At 45.9% G+C, this 21,422-nt stretch overlaps 1 protein-coding gene across 1 annotated transcript; it reads right to left on the bottom strand.

Moving 5' to 3' along the window:
• Window positions 1-140: 140 nt before the first annotated feature.
• CCNT1 (cyclin T1) lies at window positions 141-21,365 on the bottom strand. Its single transcript, XM_064734913.1, has 9 exons — window positions 21,173-21,365; window positions 18,707-18,788; window positions 18,342-18,470; window positions 15,452-15,512; window positions 14,295-14,357; window positions 12,248-12,293; window positions 4,997-5,160; window positions 3,381-3,451; window positions 141-2,306 (listed from the first exon to the last, which is right to left on the bottom strand). The coding sequence occupies exons 1-9, from the start codon at window positions 21,343-21,345 to the stop codon at window positions 915-917; spliced, it is 2,181 nt and encodes a 726-aa protein (XP_064590983.1). The 5' UTR covers window positions 21,346-21,365; the 3' UTR covers window positions 141-914.
• Between the last annotated feature and the right edge of the window lie 57 nt (window positions 21,366-21,422).

The following is a 21,422-nucleotide window of genomic DNA, read 5'->3' as shown; positions in this document are numbered from 1 at the left end:
GGGAAGCAAGGGATGGGCCTGAAATCCAAGAATTGGTCCCAAAACTGGACCAAATCGGTGCCCAGATCCTTGAAGGGGTTTGGTAGCAGCAATTCCTCCTAAAATCAAGCTCGACGTGGAACAAGAGTTTCCCAAAAGCATCCAGAGACCACCCATTTATTGAAGGTCAGAAAAGTCAAGTCTAAAAAAGAAAGGAAATAGGGCTTTTTTCCTCAAATACTCAACCCAAACCCTGGCAGGTCCCCTGGCCCTGGGCTGAGGTTTCAGGAGCTGCTTCCAGCTCAGCTGGGCACAGCCATGTGCCAATTGACTCCCTGAAGGGCTGCCCCGGGCATGGTGCCTACAGGACCAGCCTGGCACTTTCTCATCTCAGTGGGAATCCTGGATTTTTCCAGAGGAAATCCAGGGATCTGCAGGAAGGGAGCAAGGGATGGAGACAGAATCTCAAAGCAGAACAGGTGCAGGGGCAAGGAAACACAACCCAGCTCCCATCCCTCCATCACCCCAAAAACTCAACACCAATGCCTCAAATGGAACCTCCCCCAAAAGTCCCCCCCAGGCTCTGCCACAGCCCCTCGAAATTAAAAGGAACCAAACCACTGAGATATAAGTTAATGCTTAAATTATTTGTAAAACATCTTAAATTTTCTGTGACATATTTTAAATATCCCCCATGTTCCCCAGATGGGGGGGTCAAAGCCCAACACTAACTGGGAGCCTATGGGGGAAAAAAGGGGGGAATAGAGAAAGGGTTCCTTATCCTTTCACAGCTTTTAACAACTAAATATCAATAATAAAAGTTATATTATAATAAAATAAGTTCTTCGTGAGGCAGTGGAGATCAAAAAGCCCTTAGAAAAGCCCCGCAGGGTTCGGGCTCGGGCTCTGGACTCAGTAGTAAAAAGGGGGAGGGGTTATTTGGGGAGGGGAGGCAGCGGAGGGGGCGGTTCCGAGGGCAGAGGGGGCGGTCGGGGCTTGTCCGTGTTGCTGGCAGCTCTGGAGCCGCTGGAAGCCCGGGGGTTCAGGAGCTCGTACGAGTGGAACTCGAAGGCTGGGGGCTGCGTGGGCTGCATGCCCTGAGCGCTCAGCAGCGAGTGCAGCATGTTCACCGTGTCCTGATAGTCACTGGCCTGGCTGACGTTGTGCCCGTTGGCCCCCGAGGGCCCCTTGTCCGATTTGTGAGCGCCCCGAGCTTTGCTGGGCTGCGCTAAATCCGAGCTGTGCCCGGCCAGGTGGGCAGCCCCGGCCAGGTGGGCGTACGGGAACGGCACTCCGGGCCCTTTGGAGACTTTGCCCACCTTGGGCTGGTGCTCGTGGGGCATGGCCGGGGGCTCCTCGGGCAGGGGTCTTTTGCGGGTGGGTGCCAGGGGCCCGTAGCCCTTGTGGGGGGCGGCGGCAGCGCCGGCTTGGGCGCCGTGTTTGGAGTCCCCCGGGCGTTTGGGCGCGGTGCTGGGGCCGGCGCCGAGCTGGGCGTGCAAGTGTTTGTGCGAGTGGTGGTTGTGGTGGTGGTGGTGGTGGTTGGATGAGTGGCCCTTGTGCTTCTCTTTGTACTCCCTGCTCTTGCCGCTGCTGCTGCTGCTGCTCTCATCGGCAGAGCTGTGTCTGTCTCCGGGAGCCGGCACCTTGAGCCGCATCTTGATGTCCTCCTGCTTGGAGGGGACGGGCCTGTCCCTGTCCCCGCCTCCCGCCACCGCCGGGATCCTCATCTTGAGAGCTTTGTCAGCCTTGTCGGCGCCGCCTGGGTTCTCCTGCCCCGCGCTGGGGATTTTCAGCACGATTGGGGAGGGGTTGCTGTCCTGCTGCCCTTCCCTCTCCCTCTGCTGCTGCACCAGGAGGTTTTGAGCGGCGTAGGCGTATTGGGAGCGCACGTTTGCCTCCATATTCTCCAGCTGCCGCTTCTGCGCCGCCAATTCCTCGGCGTGCTTGGCCCGGTACTCCTTGAGGGACACCTTGGCCGAGGGCGCGTTCTTGGTGCTCTGCTTGGGGTAGGAAGCAGCAGCACCATCCTGCTGCTGGTGCTCAGAGCCTGACGTGGCCTCGTTAGTCCTGTGGATGTCCAGCTTGGCCGGGGGGTGCCAATGATCGGCCTGGGATGGGTCGGCGGCGCTCGGCTCGCCGGGGGAATCGGTGGAGGCCGGGAGAGGCGGCCCCGCGGCGGCCGTGGAGGACGTGGACATGCTCATGAGGCCGGCGATGTTCATGTCCGAGCTGTTGTTCCTGGAGATCATGTTGAGGATTGTCTGCTCCGACAGGTTCTCGTCATCGCCGTGCTCGTCGGTTTTGGATTTCCTGGCTGCTTGAGAGGCCTGGAATGAAACAGATCAGTGGGTGTTTACTCAGGGGTGTTGATGGGGTTGGGGTAATCCAAGCAGCTCAGCAGGACAGTGCAAGGTCTTCTTTACAAGATCCACTCTGCTCCCATCCCTCCTTGTGGAAAAATTCCCAACCCCTGGGAGCAGGGCTGCTAATGCAGCTGGAAAACCAAAATTCTGTACAAGTTAAATCACAACAGATGAACTCGAGCATCACACACAGTATCCCAATTCCACACACAATTTCTGTACAAGTTAAATCACAACAGATGAACTCGAGCACCACACACAATATCCCAATTCACACACTATTTCTGTACAGGTTAATTCAAAACAGATGAACTTGAGCACCATGAGCATCACACACAGTGTCCAAATTCCACACACAATTTCTGTACAAGTTCTATCACAACAGATGAACTTGAGCACCACACACAATATCCCAATTCCACACACAATTTCTGTACAATTCACAACAGATGAACTCGAGCACCACGAGCATCACACACAGTGTCCCAATTCCACACACAATTTCTGTACAATTTCTGTATAAGTTAAATCACAACTGATGAACTTCAGTACCACACACAATATCCCAATTCCACACACAATTTCTGTACAAGTTAAATCACAACAGATGAACTTGAGCACCACGAGCATCACACACAGTATCCCAATTCCACACACAATTTCTGTACAATTCACAACAGATGAACTCGAGCACCACAAGCATCACCCAGTATACAAATTCCACACACAATTTCTGTACAAGTTAAATCACAACAGATGAACTTCAGCACCACGAGCATCACACACAGTATCCAAATTCCACACACAATTTCTGTACAAGTTAAATCACAACAGATGAACTCGAGCACCACGAGCATCACACACAGTGTCCCAATTCCACACACAATTTCTGTACAATTTCTGTACAAGTTAATTCACAACAGATGAACTCGAGCTCCACAAGCATCACCCACAGTGTCCCAATCCCACACCCAGCTCCCTCCCTTGCTGTCCTGCACGCTGATTCCCAAAGGAATCCCAGCCTGTGGGAATTCTTACCCGCCAGTTGCGGATCCGTTTCAGCCGGCTGGGAGTTTTCTCAAGGATCTGCAGGAATTCATGAGTCAGTTCTGCAGAGGAGACACAAAACCAAGCAGGAGGCTCAGAACAGCCCCAGTCCAGCAGGACAAACCCCCTCATCAGCCACATGGAGCTGTGTGGGACCTCAGCACCTCAGGACTGAGGTGCCACCGAGACCACCCTTGGGGGGCTCGGGAGTCCTGGAATGTTCCAGAAGTGTCTGGTGGCTGGGCTTTGATCCCACACAGGAGACGACACCTGTATGAGGACAGGAGGGTTTCACCGGGGTGAATGGTGAAGGGATTGGTTAATTAGAGGGTGAGACACAGGGTTTAGGATTTCTGTACAGGGGGGCTTAGAGAAGTAAGATGGAGGAATTGGGGCGTGTCCTGTCCTTCTTCTTCTTCTTCTGGTCCTTCTTCTTCTTCTGTCCTTCTTCTTCTTCTCCTCCATCTTCTTTGGTGATGGTGGCACTTTGGGATTGGTCATTACTAAAAGTGCACCGGGCAATAAGAATAAATGGTATTGGGGAAAAATGATAAATATTGTACACGTAACAATGGGTATAAAGATAGGTGAGTGTGCTCATGGCTGGCTGCTGAGCAGAGCTCTGTCGGGCCGAGAGAAAATCTTTTAGATAAACAATTAATAAACACAGAGACCGAGAAAAGAACTGAAGCCTCTTCTGTTCCTTTGAAACGCGGCTGCCCCAAGGCCACCCCGGGCCTTTCCAGGCCATCCAAACAGCCGAAAATCGGACAGAGCTATTGGTGGGATGGAGCTGCGCCAGGAGGGACATCCTGACAATCTGACCCCTTCAAACTCCTTCCTCTGTGCTGCTGGAAAACCTCACCAAGCCCTGAAACTCCTGCAGAGCCCCTGAGGTGATGCTGCAACCATCAGACCCAGCACCAACGATGCCAAAATCATTTTTTTTTTAAGAAAATGGAGGGGGGATGTCACAGACATTTCTTCATAGAAATCCTTTCTTTAAGATTTCTCCTTCTTCTGGGAAGCAAAGGGCCCCAGAAGAAGAATGTAAACAATTGTTATCAGCTGTTGTGAAATGTAGCAGGTGTCCCTGTGATTGGCTCATCTTCCTTGTGTACCATTAAAGGCCAATCACAGGAGCAGCTCAGAGACAGATTCCCTGGGCAAAGAACTTTGTTATTCATTCTTTCTATTCTATTCTTAGCATAGCTGCTCTCTGTAACCTCTCTTTTTCTTCCTTTTAGTATAGTTATAATGTATTATATATCTTATATGAATAAATCAGCCTTCTATTCATATAAATCAGCCTTCTATTCTATTCATAGCTGCTCTCTGTAACCTCTCTTTTTCTTCCTTTTAGTATAGTTGTAATGTATTATATATCTTATATGAATAAATCAGCCTTCTGATTTACTCATATATATATAATTATTATATATATATATATAATTATATATATTATATATATATAATATATATATAACATATATAATAAACAAGATTCTCGTCCTTCTCTCACCACAGTGACCGTCTAAGGTCGCTGTAATAGGGGGAGGCAAAAAAACCAAAAAAAACCAAAACCAACACCTCTCTCCCAAACTTACCATCTAAGAGCTCCAGAGTTACAGTGCCATCAACGTACTCCCACCAGTGCTTGCCGTCCGTGGAGACTGGGATCTCCCAGTTGGACCATTTACAGGCCAGGTGGATGCAGACGCAGGCCACAACGGGAGGGGTGTACTGCAGGCTGAAGGTGGTCAGGTGCAGGCTGACATCCCCGGGAGAGAAAACAAAAATCCATCAACTCCCACACGCCTGAGCTGCAGAGCCACGCGGGGGTTTTGGGGGGATGGAGCTCTGGGGGACAGGGAGCTCCATCCTGCTCCAGCACGGCTTGGTGGGGCTTGTTTGCAAACAGGGAGTTTGGGTTTTGCTTCTCTCCAATAGGATTTGTGTAGAGGTAATTTGGGAGGTTTTCTGAGGGGATCTGCAGAGAAACTCATCCTTGTTTTACTGCAGGAAATTTGGGATCTCCTCCAAAAGAAAGAAAATCAGTCACCCCACCAACCTCTGAGGTCACCCCACCAACTCTGCTCTGAGGAGAAACTCATCCTTGTTTTACTGCAGGAAATTTGGGATCTCCTCCAAGGGGGAAAAATCACTGGCATCCAGCCCCACCTCTGCTCATGAAGAGAAATTTGTCTGATTTTTTTGCTCAAACAGGGAGTTTGGGTTTTGCTTCTCTCCAACAGGTTTTGTGTAGAGGTAATTTGGGAGGTTTTCTGAGGGGATCTGCAGAGAAACTCATCCTTGTTTTACTGCAGGAAATTTGGGGTCTCCTCCACCAAATTTCCCTGTTCATCTCTCTTTTCATGAAAGAAATTTGGCATCTCCTCCAAAAGAAAGAAAATCAGTGCTGAGGTCACCCCAACCAACCTCTGCTCTGAGGAGAAACTCATCCTTGTTTTACTGCAGGAAATTTGGGATCTCCTCCACCAATTTCCCTCTTTTGATACAGGAAATTTGGGATTCCCCTCCAAGGGGGAAAAGTCACTGGGGACCAGCCCCACCTCTGCTCATGAAGAGAAATTTGTCTGTTTTTTTTGCTCATCCCTGTTTTCAAACAGGGAGTTTGGGTTTTGCTTCTCTCCACCAGGTTTTGTGTAGAGGTAATTTGGGAGATTTTCTGAGAGGGGATCTGCAGAGAAACTCATCCTTGTTTTACTACAGGAAATTTGGGATCTCCTCCACCAATTTCCCTCTTTATCCCTCTTTTGATGCAGGAAATTTGAGATCTCCTCCAAAAGAAAATCAGTGCTGAGGTCACCCCAACCAACCTCTGCTCTGAGGAGAAACTCATCCTTGTTTTACTGCAGGAAATTTGGGATCTCCTCCACCAATTTCCTTGTTTTAGTACAGGAAATTTGGGATCTCCTCCACCAATTTCCCTCTTTTGATGCAGGAAATTTGGGATCTCCTCCACCAATTTCCCTGTTTTACTACAGGAAGAAAGTAAGTCAATGCTGAGGTCACCCCACCAACCTCTGCTCTGAGGAGAAACTCATCCCTGTTTTGTTACAGGAAATTCGGGATCTCCTCCACCAGTTTCCCTGTTTATCCCTCTTTTGATGCAGGAAATTTGGGATCTCCTCCACCAATTTCCCTGTTTTGATACAGGAAATTTGGGATCTCCTCCACCAATTTCCCTGTTTTACTACAGGAAATTTGGGGTCTCCTCCAAAAGAAAGAAAATCAGTCACCCCAACCAACCTCTGAGGCCACCCCACCAACTCTGCTCTGCAGAGAAACTCATCCTTGTTTTACTACAGGAAATTTGGAATCTCCTCCACCAGTTTCCCTCTTTTGATACAGGAAATTTGGGATCTCCTCCACCAATTTCCCTGTTTTAGTACAGGAAATTTGGGATCTCCTCCACCAATTTCCCTCTTTTGATGCAGGAAATTTGGGATCTCCTCCAAGGGGGAAAAATCACTGAGGACCAGCCCCACCTCTGCTCATGAAGAGAAATTTGCCTGATTTTTTGCTCATCCCCGTTTTGCTACAGGAAATTTGGAATTTTCTCCATCTCTTTTCATTCTTGGTTTGCAACAGAAAAAAATCTGGCATCTCCTCCATTGGTTTCCTTGTTGATCCCTGTTTTGCTACAGGAAATTTGGAATTTTCTCCATCTCTGCTCATTCCTTGTTGATCCCTGTTTTGCTACAGGAAATTTGGCATCTCCAAGGACAAAAGTCACCCTTGCCAGCCCCACCTCTGCTTTGGGGAGAAAAATTCCAAGCCCAGCTCCCAGATGGCACCCAAGGAGCAGCTTTAGGAAGGGTTTGTTCCTTCCCAAAGGAATTTTAGGAATACAATTTATGGTCAAAACAACCTGAACCAGGTGATCTATGAAATATTTTCATTAATAAATTGATTTTCCACATGGCCATGAGTGCTGGGCAGCACCAGGAGAAGAACTGAGGGATTATGAGGACAACAGAGCTTAAGAAAACACAGAAACCAATTAAATTTAGAAATAATCCCAATTAAAGTGATGGCATCAGGCTGGCAATGAAAATTTAGGGAGGAATCTCCAACCCTGCAGTTTCACCTATGTTGGCACCTAAATCACTTTTCCCTGAATTTCCTAAAAATTCAGTGTTTTTCATGTTCCAAACATAAATTCCATTTGTCTGCAGATGATAAATTCAATTCAGAAATAATTCTAATTAAAGTAAAGCCATCAGGCTGGCAATGAAAATTCAGGGAGTGTTGGCACCTAAATCACTTTTCCCTGAGTAATTTCCTATAAAATTCAGTGTTTTTCCTGTTTGTCCCAAACATAAACTCCATGATTTGTCTGAAGATGATAATCCAGGAAATTTAGAAATAATCCCAATTAAAGTGATGCCATCAGGCTGGCAATGAAAATTCAGGGAGTGTTGGCACCGAAATCACTTTTCCCTGAATTTCCTAAAAATTCAGTGTTTTTCACATTTGTTCCAAACATAAACTCCATGATTTGTCTGAAGATGATAATCCAGGAAATTTAGAAATAATCCTAATTAAAGTGATGGCATCAGGCTGGCAATGAAATCAGTTTTCCCTGAATTTCCTATAAAATTCAGAGTTTTTCATGTTCCAAACACAAACTCCATTTGTCTGAAGATGATAAATTCAATTTAGAAATAATCCCAATTAAAGTGATGGCATCAGGCTGGCAGTGAAATCACTTTTCCCTGAATTTCCCAAAAATTCAGTGTTTTTCATGTTTGTCCCAAATATAAACTCCATGATTTGTCTGGAGCTGATAATCCAGGAAATTAAATTTAGAAATAATCCTAATTAAAGTGATGCCATCAGGCTGGCAGTGAAAATTCAGGGAGTGTTGGCACCTAAATCACTTTTCCCTGAATTTCCTAAAAATTCAGTGTTTTTCATGTTTGTTCCAAACACAAACTCCATGATTTGTCTGAAGATGATAATCCAGGAAATTTAGAAATAATCCCAATTAAAGTGATGGCATCAGGCTGGCAATGAAAATTCAGGGAGTGTTGGCACTGAAATCACTTTTCCCTGAGTAATTTCCTATAAAATTCAGTGTTTTTCATGTTTGTTCCAATATAAACTCCATGATTTATTCTTAGATGATAATCCAGAATTAATCTAGAAATAATCCTAAAAGTGATGGCATCAGGCTGGCAATGAAAATTCAGAGAGAATTCAGCCTGCAGTTTCACCTGTGTTGGCACCTAAATCACTTTTCCCTGAGTAATTTCCTATAAAATTCAGTGTTTTTCATGTTCCAAACATAAATTCCATTTGTCTGAAGATGATAATTCAATTTAGAAATAATCCTAATTAAAGTAAAGCCATCAGGCTGGCAATGAAAATTCAGGGAGTGTTGGCACCTAAATCACTTTTCCCTGAGTAATTTCCTATAAAATTCAGTGTTTTTCCTGTTTGTCCCAAACATAAACTCCATTTGTCTGAAGATGATAAATTCAATTTAGAAATAATCCTAATTAAAGTAAAGCCATCAGGCTGGCAATGAAAATTTAGGGAGGAATCTCCAACCCTGCAGTTTCACCTGTGTTGGCACCTAAACCACTTTTCCCTGAGTAATTTCCCAAAAATTCAGTGTTTTTCATGTTTGTCCCAAATATAAACTCCATGATTTGTCTGGAGCTGATAATCCAGGAAATTAAATTTAGAAATAATCCTAATTAAAGTGATGGCATCAGGCTGGCAATGAAAATTCAGCGAGTGTTGGCACCTAAATCACTTTTCCCTGAGTAATTTCCTATAAAATTCAGTGTTTTTCCTGTTTGTCCCAAATATAAACTCCATTTGTCTGAAAATGATAATCCAGGAAATTCAATTTAGAAATAATCCCAATTAAAGTGATGGCATCAGGCTGGCAATGAAAATTCAGGAGGTGATTGGCACCATAAATCACTTTCCTGAATTTCCTAAAAATTCATGTTTTTTCAATTTGTTCCAACATAAATTCCATTTTCTGAAGATGATAAATTCAATTTGGAAATAATCCCAATTAAAGTGATGCCATCAGGCTGGCAATGAAAATTCAGGGAGTGTTGGCACCTAAATCACTTTTCCCTGAGTAATTTCCTATAAAATTCAGTGTTTTTCCTGTTTGTCCCAAATATAAACTCCATGATTTGTCTGAAGATGATAATCCAAGGAATTAAATTTAGAAATAATCCTAATTAAAGTGATGGCATCAGGCTGGCAGTGAAAATTCAGGGAGTGTTGGCACCTAAATCACTTTTCCCTGAGTAATTTCCTATAAAATTCAGTGTTTTTCATGTTCCAAACATAAATTCCATTTGTCTGAAGATGATAAATTCAATTTGGAAATAATCCTAATTAAAGTAAAGCCATCAGGCTGGCAATGAAAATTCATGGAGGAATTCCACCCTGCGTTTCACCTGTGTTGCACTAATCACTTTCCCTGAGATATTTCCTATAAAATTCAGTGTTTTTCAGTTTGTCCCAAATATAAACTCCATGATTTGTCTGAAGATGATAATCCAGGAAATTTAGAAATAATTCTAAAAGTGATGGCATCAGGCTGGCAATGAAAATTTAGGGAGTGCTGGCACTGAAATCACTTTTCCCTGAATAATTTACTATAAAATTCAGTGTTTTTCATGTTTGCTCCAAACATAAACTCCATGATTTGTCTGAAAATGATAATCCAGGAAATTAAATTTAGAAATAATCCCAATTAAAGTGATGGCATCAGGCTGGCAATGAAAATTCAGGGAGGAATCTCCAGCCCTGCAGTTTCACCTGTGTTGGCACCTAAATCACTTTTCCCTGAATTTCCTAAAAATTCAGTGTTTTTCATGTCTGTTCCAAACATAAATTCCATTTGTCTGAAGATGATAAATTCAATTTAGAAATAATCCCAATTAAAGTGATGGCATCAGGCTGGCAATGAAAATTCAGGGAGTGTTGGCACCTAAATCACTTTTCCCTGAGTAATTTCCTATAAAATTCAGTGTTTTTCATGTTCCAAACATAAATTCCATTTTTCTGAAGATGATAAATTCAATTTGGAAATAATCCCAATTAAAGTTATGGCATCAGGCTGGCAATGAAAATTCAGGGAGTGTTGGCACCTAAATCACTTTTCCCTGAATTTCCTATAAAATTCAGTGTTTTTCATGTTTGTTCCAAACATAAACTCCATGATTTGTCTGAAGATGATAATCCAGGAAATTAAATTTAGAAATAATCCGAATTAAAGTGATGGCATCAGGCTGGCAATGAAAATTTATGGAGGAATCTCCAGCCCTGCAGTTTCACCTATGCTGGCACCTAAATCACTTTTCCCTGAGTAATTTCCTATAAAATTCAGTGTTTTTCATGTTTGTCCCAAACATAAACTCCATGATTTGTCTGAAGATGATAATCCAGGAAATTTAGAAATAATCCCAATTAAAGTGATGGCATCAGGCTGGCAATGAAAATTCAGGGAGTGTTGGCACCTAAATCACTTTTCCCTGAGTAATTTCCTATAAAATTCAGTGTTTTTCATGTTCCAAACATAAATTCCATTTGTCTGAAGATGATAAATTCAATTTAGAAATAATCCTAATTAAAGTGATGCCATCAGGCTGGCAATGAAAATTCAGGGAGTGTTGGCACCTAAATCACTTTTCCCTGAGTAATTTCCTATAAAATTCAGTGTTTTTCATGTTCCAAACATAAATTCCATTTTTCTGAAGATGATAAATTCAATTTGGAAATAATCCTAATTAAAGTAAAGCCATCAGGCTGGCAATGAAAATTCAGGGAGTGTTGGCACCTAAATCACTTTTCCCTGAATTTCCTAAAAATTCAGTGTTTTTCATGTTTGTCCCAAACAAAAACTCCATGATTTGTCTGAAGATGATAATCCAGGAAATTTAGAAATAATCCCAATTAAAGTGATGGCATCAGGCTGGCAATGAAAATTCAGGGAGTGTTGGCACCTAAATCACTTTTCCCTGAATTTCCTAAAAATTCAGTGTTTTTCATGTTTGTTCCAAACACAAACTCCATGATTTGTCTGAAGATGATAATCCAGGAAATTCAATTTAGAAATAATCCTAATAAAAGTAATAATTTTATTTATTAATTCAATTAGGAATTAAATTAATTAAATTAAAATTTAATTCATAATTAAATTTAGTAATAATGCTAATAAAATCCTGGCAATCAAGCTGGCAGTGAAAATTTAGGGACAAAACAAAGCAGAGAAAGAATCTGGGGCTGATTTTCATTTCCAGGGAAAATTGAAGGATAAAACAAGAAGAACTTAAGGCTGATTTTCCTTTCTAGGGAAAATTTAGGGGACAAAACAACCTAAATTAAGAACTTAGGAGAGATTTTTCTTTCCAGAGAAAACTCAGGGTTAAAACAACCCATACAAAAAATCTGTGCTTGATTTTTTTTCCTAATTTATGCCCCAGATCAGCTTTTTTTTGGGGTACAAACCATATTTGTGGCCAATTTCCACAGCACTTTCTTGAGTGAAAACTCTCCAACACCCAGAAAAAAGCAAGAAAAAATTTATATACTCATTTCCCCCTCCATCTTTTTGATTTGTTTGGGGTTTTTTTTGCAAACTTTCACATCTAATTTCCTATTAAATAAGCAGTGAAGCTCCTGATTATCCCATCTGCCTCATTTTCCAGCTCATTTTACCCAGCAGCTGGCAGGAAAAATGGTTGGAATTTTTCCTTAAGGTTCTTCCTGTGGGATTCCCAGCTGAGCAATGCCTTGGGAGCAGCAAGATAAAATGATCAACCAATTATAAAATTATAAAATAATAAAATAATAACCTGTTTGTAGCCATGAAATAGGAAGTTTGTGCCAAGTCCTTGCTGGCTGCAAGAAAAAAAAAATAAAAATAAGAACAATCAGGGTGTTATTTGAATATTTTTTATGGTTTTTTTAGTGTAAGAACCAAAGGCCACCCACAGATTGAGCAGGATTTGGGGAATTGCTGCTCACTGAGAGCTTGGTGTGGTTCAGAAGAGCCTAAAAACCAAATAAAAATGTCTGAATCATCTAAAAATGCCTTTATTTTGAGAATCAGAGGGATGGAGCAGCTCTCCTGGGAGGAAAAGATGGGAAAATTGGGAATTTTCAGCCTGGAGAATTGGGAATTTTCAGCCTGGAAAATTGGGAATTTTCAGCTCTGGGGTGACCCTGTTGTGGCTTTCAGTTTCCAATAGAGCTGAAGTGGGATTCTGGAGTGGCAGGAATTGTTTTTCACTTGGAAAAGATAAAATTAAAATGGGAAATTGGGAAGAAATCCCTCCCTGTGAGGGATCCCTTTGAGAATCAGAGGAATGGATCAGTTTTCCTGGGAAAATTGGGAATTTTCAGCTCTGGGGTGACCCTGTTGTGGCTTTTCAGGTTCCAAGAGAGCTGAAATGGGACTATGGAGTGGCAGGAATTGTTTTTCACTTGGAAAATGTGAGAATAAAATGGGAAATTGGGAAGAAATCCCTCCCTGTGAGGGATCCCTTTGAGAATCCTCCATTTGAAAAATGGATCAGCTCTCCTGGGAAGAAAAGCTGGGAAAATTGGGAATTTTCAGCTCTGAGGTGACCCTGTTGTGGCTTTCAGGTTCCAAGAGAGCTGAAATGGGATTCTGGAATGGCAGGAATTGTTTTTCACTTGGAAAATGGAAAATAAAATGGGAAATTGGGAAGAAATCCCTCCCTGTGAAGGATTTTTTTGAGAATCAGAGGGATGGATCAGCTCTCTTGAGAAGAAAATCTGGGAAAATTGGGAATTTTCAGCCTGGAGAATTGGGAATTTTCAGCCTGGGGTGACCCTGTTGTGGCTTTTCAGTTTCCAATAGAGCTGAAGTGGGACTCTGAATGGCAGGAATGGTTTTTCACTTAGAAAAAATAAGAATAAAATGGGAAATTGGAAATAAATCCCTCCTTCTGAAGGATCCCATTGAGAATCAGAGGGATGGATCAGTTTTCCTGGGAAAATTGGGAATTTTCAGCTCTGAGGTGACCCTGTTGTGGCTTTTCAGGTTCCAAGAGAGCTGAATGGCAGGAATTGATTTTCACTTGGAAAATGGAAAATAAAATGGGAAAAAGGGAAGAAATCCCTCCCTCTGAAGGATCCCTTTAGAATCAGAGGGATGGATCAGCTCTCCTGGGAGAAAAGATGGGAAAATTGGGAATTTTCAGCCTGGAAAATTGGGAATTTTCAGCTCTGGGGTGACCCTGTTGTGGCTTTCAGGTTCCAATAGAGCTGAATGGCAGGAATGGTTTTTCACTTGGAAAAGATAAAATTAAAATGGGAATTTGGGAAGAAATCCCTCTCTGTGAGGGATCCCTTTGAGAATCAGAGGGATGGATCAGTTTTCCTGGGAAAATTGGGAATTTTCAGCCTGGAAAAGGCTCTGGGGTGACCCTGTTGTGGCTTTCAGGTTCCAAGAGAGCTGAATGGCAGGAATGGTTTTTCACTTGGAAAATGTGAGAATAAAATGGGAAATTGGGAAGAAATCCCTCCCTGTGAGGGATCCCTTTGAGAATCAGAGGGATGGATCAGCTCTCCTGGGAAGAAAATCTGGGAAAATTGGGAATTTTCAGCCTGGAAAATTGGGAATTTTCAGCTCTGGGGTGACCCTGTTGTGGCTTTTCATGTTCCAATAGAGCTGAAATGGGACTCTGGAGTGGCAGGAATGGTTTTTCACTTGGAAAATGGAGAATAAAATGAGAAATTGTGAAGAAATCCCTCCCTGTGAAGGATTTTTTTGAGAATCAGAGGGATGGATCAGCTCTCCTGAGAAGAAAATCTGGGAAAATTGGGAATTTTCAGCGGAAATTTCCCCAAATTTCCCTCCCAATTCCCTCTCACCTCGGACAAGCTGGGTGCACTTCACCACATGGGTGTGAGGATGGTCAATGGTGATCTCAAAGCCTGCAAGGACACAAAGATCCATCAGAACCTGGATTTGTGGTTTGTTTTTTTTCCTGCATCCCTTCCCTCCCACAGCCCTGCAGGAATACAGGAATCCATTTTTTCCTCTATCCAGAAGCTTTAAATTTATCCAGCTACAAACTCAGAAAGTTTCTGCTGCTGCCAGACCTCCCAGGAAACAAAACAATTATTAAAGAATTTTAAAAATAGCAAGACAAAAAGCCTCTGGAAGCAGCTGGGAGGAAGGCAAAGACAATGGCATCTGCTCCAAGGGATTTCTCTCACCCAAAAAGCTGAGAGGAAGCAGATTTATTTTCCTTTTGAATGGGCCTAAAGCATTGAGGACAACTGAGTTTAATCCTGGCTCCTGCTTCCTCCTCACTTTGGGAATTCTGTTTGAAAAAGGGGGAAAAAAAAAAAAAAATAGAATTCCAACTGGTGCATGTGCACAGCAGATCTGCAGAATGTTCTGGGAGAATTTGGGGGTTTTTAAAAGGTCCCTGGAGAATTGAGAGGCTGCAGAATTGGGCTGGGTTTAGCCACAGGTTGGACACTGAGTCCAGTCAGGAATAACAAATTCTGGTTTTTTGGAGGGAAAATCTACCTAAAAACTGCCCCTGAAACAGAATATTTGTTAGTGAACACCACTCTGAACAGTACATTTGATAAAGAAACAGGGCAGCAGCTCCAGCAGTCACAATCCTACACCCAGAAACAACTCCTGGGATTTTCCCCTCATGTAATTCTTTGATCAAAATATTCAGTTTTAACCCATTTTTTAAGACATTTCTCAGTACAAACTGCTTCCTGCAATAGAACTGGAGTATTATGGCCTGGAATTGGATGTTTAAACTTCAAAATCCCCTCAAACCCAAACCATTCCATCATTCTATAATTAAACAGGAAAGCACAACCCAGGACAAAAAACCAGTGTCCAAACAGCACAAATCCTGATTTTTTTAGGGAAAAAAACCCCAACAAAGTGACAAACCACACTTAAATCTCTCAGCAACGAGCCTGGCACGGGTTCCAGTAAAAAATTGATATTAAAAAGAGGTTTTGTGGTGGAATTCTCCTGGCTCAGAGGAACTTACCCAGGGTCTGTAGGATTATGCTCTCTAGAATGACCAGGTCCTGGGCTTGCTGCAGGTAAGCCTGGGGTTGAGAGGACAGGCAGGTTACTCATGGAGAGGCACTGAACAAACCTGCACATTCCCAACACCCTTCTCTGCAAGGCAAAAATTGGGATTTCCCTGCATGGGCAGACTGGAAGAGATTCCCTGCAGGCTGGATGGAGCTCAGAGCAAGATGGAAAATGAAAAAAAATCAGTTTTTCCTGCTTTTTTTGTTTGAAATTTTCTGGCAATTTCCATGGAAAAAGCTGCCCCTTCCAGCAGGACTCACTGCTCAGCTCCAGCTAAAAGGGGCTGTGTGGAAAAATGAGGGATCAGGAAGGTTTTTAACCTGCACAAGGTTAAAAATGTTCCTTATCCCTGCACATTCCCAACACTCTTCTCTCCAAGAGAAAAATGAGAATTTCCTGATCAAGCTGCACATTCCTAACACCTTTCTCTGCAAGGCAAAAATTGGAATTTCCCTGCATGGGGAGACTGGAAGAGATTCCCTGCAGGCTGGATGGAGCTCAGAGCAAGATGGAAAATGAAAAAAATCAGTTTTTCCTGCTTTTTTGTTTGAAATTTTCTGGCAATTTCCATGGAAAAAGCTGCCCCTTCCAGCAGGACTCACTGCTCAGCTCCAGCTAAAAGGGGCTGTGTGAAAAAAAGGGATAACCAATGTTTTTATCCTGCACAAGGTTAAAAATGTTCCTTATCCCTGCACATTCCTAAGAGATTCCCACATTTCTCTCCAAGAGAAAAATGGGAATTTCCTGATCAAGCTGCACATTCCCAACACCCTTCTCTGCAAGGCAAAAATTGGGATTTCCCTGCATGGGCAGACTGGAAGAGATTCCCTGGAAGCATTCAGAGCAAGGCTGGATGGAGCTCAGAGCAAAATGAAATATTGGAAAATGTCCCTGATCATGGCAGGTGGGTGGAATGGGATGGGATTTAAGGTCCTTGCAACCCAAAATATCTGGAGATTCTAAGAAAGATTCTAAGAAAGAGGGATCAGAGAGTTTGGGTGCTGATGCCCCACATGAGCAGTGCAGGAATCAGCTTTTCCTGCTTATTTGTTTGAAATTTTCTGGCAATTTCCATGGAAAAAGCTGCCCCTTCCAGCAGGACTCACTGCTCAGCTCCAGCTAAAAGGGGCTGTGTGGAAAAATGAGGGATCAGGAAGGTTTTTAACCTGCACAAGGTTAAAAATGTTCCTTATCCCTGCACATTCCTAAGAGATTCCCACATTTCTCTCCAAGAGAAAAATGAGAATTTCCTGATCAAACCTGCACATTCCCAACACCTTTCTCTCCAAGAGAAAAATGGGAATTTCCTGATCAAGCTGCACATTCCCAACACCTTTCTCTGCAAGGCAAAAATTGGAATTTCCCTGCATGGGCAGACTGGAAGAGATTCCCTGCAGGCTGGATGGAGCTCAGAGCAAGATGGAAAATGAAAAAAATCAGTTTTTTCTGCGTTTTTGTTTGAAATTTTCTGGCAATTTCCATGGAAAAAGCTGCCCCTTCCAGCAGGAGTCACTGCTCAGCTCCAGCTAAAAGGGGCTGTGTGGAAAAATGAGGGATCAGGAGATTCCCACATTTCTCTCCAAGAGAAAAATGGGAATTTCCTGATCAAACCTGCACATTCCCAACACCTTTCTCTCCAAGAGAAAAATGGGAATTTCCTGATCAAACCTGCACATTCCCAACACCCTTCTCTGCAAGAGAAAAATGAGAATTTCCTGATCAAACCTGCACATTCCCAACACCTTTCTCTGCAAGGCAAAAATTGGGATTTCCCTGCATGGGCAGACTGGAAGAGATTCCCTGCAGGCTGGATGGAGCTCAGAGCAAGATGGAAAATGAAAAAAATCAGTTTTTCCTGCTTTTTTGTTTGAAATTTTCTGGCAATTTCCATGGAAAAAGCTGCCCCTTCCAGCAGGATTCACTGCTCAGCTCCAGCTAAAAGGGGCTGTGTGGAAAAATGAGGGATCAGGAAGGTTTTTAACCTGCACAAGGTTAAAAATGTTCTTTATCCCTGCACATTCCTAAGAGATTCCCACATTTCTCTCCAAGAGAAAAATGAGAATTTCCTGATCAAACCTGCACATTCCCAACACCTTTCTCTGCAAGGCAAAAATTGGAATTTCCCTGCATGGGGAGACTGGAAGAGATTCACTGAAAGTGTTCAGGGCAAGGCTGGATGGAGCTCAGAGCAAAATGAAATATTGGAAAATGTCCCTGATCATGGCAGGTGGGTGGAATGGGATGGGATTTAAGGTCCTTGCAACCCAAAATATCTGGAGATTCTAAGAAAGATTCTAAGAAAGATTCTAAGAAAGAGGGATCAGAGAGTTTGGGTGCTGATCCCCCACAGGAGCAGTGCAGGAATCAGCTTTTCCTGCTTATTTTTTTTTAATTTTCTGGCAATTTCCATGGAAAAAGCTGCCCCTTCCAGCAGGACTCACTGCTCAGCTCCAGGAGAGATGAGGGACCAGCAATATTTTCAATATTTTTAAATTTTTAAATTATTATTTAAAATTTTAAATTTTTAATTTAATTTTTAAATACTTTAAAAATATTTAAAATATTAAAATATTTTTAATATTTGAATATTTTATGTTTTTTACATTAAACAAGTGCTGGGACATTCTCCCCCAGTGAAGCTCCTCTGCAGCACTCCAGGGACATTGGAACACAGCACATCTGGATCCAGATGTGCACAGATGGGGGAAAACCCAAATCTCTCTTGGATGGAGAAGCTGCCCCTGAGCACCTCAGCAAGGTGGAGGAACCCCAAGATTCCAATGCCATCCCCACTCCTGCAGCTCTCCCAGCACATCCCAAGCCTTCCTCCCCATCCTCACCTCACTCTTGGTGTCCAGCAGAGGCTCCTGGGGGTGCAGACAGGCATGTGCCACCTTGATGACGTGCTCCAGCTTCCTTGGCTGCTCCTCCACCTTGGCTGCCAGGAAAAGAGCTGCTGGCACCACAGACTGTGGAGGAAAATGCTCTGTTTGCTTAAAAAGTCACGAAATTCAAGATGAAAAGAAATAAATCAGGTGGATTCTCAATATTCCTGCGGGGAATTAAGGCTGTTCGGATCTGGCCACCAACAGGAGGGACAAAAGGGTCCCCTCTGCCTTCCCAAAACTCCTCCCAAGGTGGGTTCCCCTGGCCAGGAGTGGATTTGGGGGTTCCCAGCACCCCCCAAAGCCCAGCTTTCACTCACATTCCTGTGGAACTGGGTGAAGGATTGCACCATGTAGAAGCGATGCATGTACACGATGGCTGTGTTGATGGTGAGCTGGGAGCTGAAAATGGGGTTAAGGAAAAGCACAGAGACCCCCCCAAAACACCCAGGGGGAGCCCCTGGAACAGACCCCACACACCAACAGCAAGATGGGACAGCCTCCCCTCATTCCTAGGGCACTTCCCTGCATCCTAACACATCCTCCTGAGCCCCAAAACGGGCTCAGTGCTCCCCATAACCAAACTGAGCCTTCCCAAAACCCCAGGAGAGCTCTCCCTGCTCCCAAAATCCTTTTTAGGATCTTCTTGGTCCTCAAACAAGCTCAGCTTTCCCAGGCACTCATGGGCTGAGCTTTCACAACATCCCAGTACAGCTTTTCCCACTCCTCTAACCAGATTTCCTCAATCCCAAAACGGGTTCAGTGCTCCCCATAACCAAACTGAGCCTTCCCAAAACCCCAAGAGAGCTCTCCCAGCTCTCAAAACCCCAAGAGAGCTCTCCCTGCTCCCAAAATCCTTTTTAGGAATTACTTTGTCCTAAAATAAGTTCAGCTTTCCCAGGCACTCATGGGCTGAGCTTTCCCAACACCCCAGTACAGCTTTTCCCACTCCTCTAACCAGATTTCCTCAATCCCAGCTCCCAAAACCCCAAGAGAGCTCTCCCTGCTCCCAAAATCCTTTTTAGGAATTACTTGGTCCTCAAACAAGCTCAGCTTTCCCAGGCACTCATGGGCTGCCTTTCCCAACACCCCAGTACAGCTTTTCCCACTCCTCTAACCAGATTTCCTCAATCCCAGCTCCCAAAACCCCAGGAGAGCTCTCCCTGCTCCCAAAATCCCTTTTGGGATCTTCTTGGTCCTCAAACAAGCTCAGCTTTCCCAGGCACTCATGGGCTGAGCTTTCCCAACATCCCAGTACAGCTTTTCCCACTCCTCCAACCGGATTTCCTCAATCCCAAAACGGGCTCGGCTCTCCCCACTCCCGGGCCGGCCCTTCCCGAGTCACCAGCGCAGCTTTCCCTGCTCCTGGAACGGAATTTCCGCGGTCTCCAAAGGGGCTCGGCTGTCCCTGCTCCCTCTCCGGTTGTGTTTTCCCTTCCCAAAACCTCCTGGATCCCAAACTGGGCTCGGCGCACCCGAGCTCCCTTTCCAAGCTCTTCCCTCTTCCTGAGCCTTCCCAAACCTCTCCAGCACAGCTTTCCCCGCGCCCCAAACGCGATCTCCCGAGCCAAAAACGGGAAAAGCGGCTTTGCCCGCCCCGAGAGCCGCCCGGGGCCTTCCCGACACCGCAGCACCGAGCCGGGACCGGGCTCCCCTCGATCCCCACAACACTCAGCTCTCCCGGTACCGACTCCCGGCTCTCCCCTCACTCTCTCTCGGTTCATCCCGATCCCGGCTCTCCCCGCCCCGAGAGCGGCCGGGGCCTTCCCGATATCCTAGCACCGAGCCGGGACCGGGCTCCCCTCCATCCCAACAACACTCAGCTCTCCCCTCACGCTCTCCCGGTACCGACTCCCGGCTCTCCCCTCACTCCCTCCCAGCTCTCCCCGGTCTCGGCTTTGCCCGCCCCGAGAGCCGCCGGGGCCTTCTCAACACCGCAGCACCGAGCCTGGACAGGGCTCTCCCCGATCCCCACAGCACTCAGCTCTCCCTGCATGCCCTCCCCGCTCTTCCGGTACCGACTCCCGGCTCTCCCCTCACTCCCTCTCGGTTCATCCCGATCCCGGCTCTCCCCGCCCCGAGAGCCGCCGGGGCCTTCCCGATATCCTAGTACCGAGCCGGGACCGGGCTCTCCTCCATCCCAACAACACTCAGCTCTCCCCGCACGCTCTCCCGCCTCTCCCGGTACCGACTCCCCGCTCTCCCCTCACTCCCTCCCGGCTCTCCCCGTCTCGGCTTTGCCCGCCCCGAGAGCCGTCGGGCCTTCTCAACACCGAGCCTGACAGGGCTCTCCCCGATCCCCACAGCACTCAGCTCTCCCTGCATGCCCTCCCCGCTCTCCCGGTACCGACTCCCCGCTCTCCCCTCACTCCCTCCCGGCTCTCCCCGGTCCCGGCTCCCCCCGCCCCGAGAGCGGCCGGGGCCTTCCCGACACCCAGCACCGAGCTGGAACCGGCCTTCCCTCGATCCCCACAACAGTCAGCTCTCCCTGCACGCTCTCCCGGTACCGACTCACGGGTCTCACCTCACTCCCTCCCGTCTCTCCCCGGTCCCGGCTCCCCCTGCCCCAAGAGCGGCCGGGGCCTTCCCAACACCGCAGCACCGAGCTGGAACCGGGCTCCCCTCGATCCCCATAACACTCAGCTCTCCCCGCACGCCCTCCCGCCTCTCCCGGTACCGAGTCCCGGCTCTCCCTTCACTCCCTCCCGGTTCTCCCCCCGTCCCGGCTCTCCCCGCCCCGCCCCGCTCCCACCCGCGGCCTAGCGCGGCCTAGCGCGGCCGGATACACGTTGAGGCGCTGCCCCATGTCCTGCAGCAGGTTAGCCGCCTGCTGCCGGTACGAGAGCTCCTTGTCGGGGTCCAGGCCGGCGCGGCGGGATGGGCTCCGCTCCAGCTGCTCGCGGCTGAAATACCAGCGCCGCCCGGGCCCGGCGCCGCCGCCGCCCGCCGAGGCCTCCATGGCGGCTCTGCGCCCGCGCGGGGGACGCGGCGTGCGCACGCAGCGCGGCGGCGCGATGACGTCAAGCGTCGGGTGGG

This window comes from Zonotrichia leucophrys, chromosome 29 (genome assembly GCF_028769735.1).
Source record: "Zonotrichia leucophrys gambelii isolate GWCS_2022_RI chromosome 29, RI_Zleu_2.0, whole genome shotgun sequence".
Taxonomy (NCBI): Eukaryota; Metazoa; Chordata; class Aves; order Passeriformes; family Passerellidae; genus Zonotrichia; species Zonotrichia leucophrys.
The sequence above is the reverse complement of the archived record's forward strand: the minus strand, read 5'-3'. Positions and strand labels throughout refer to the sequence as shown.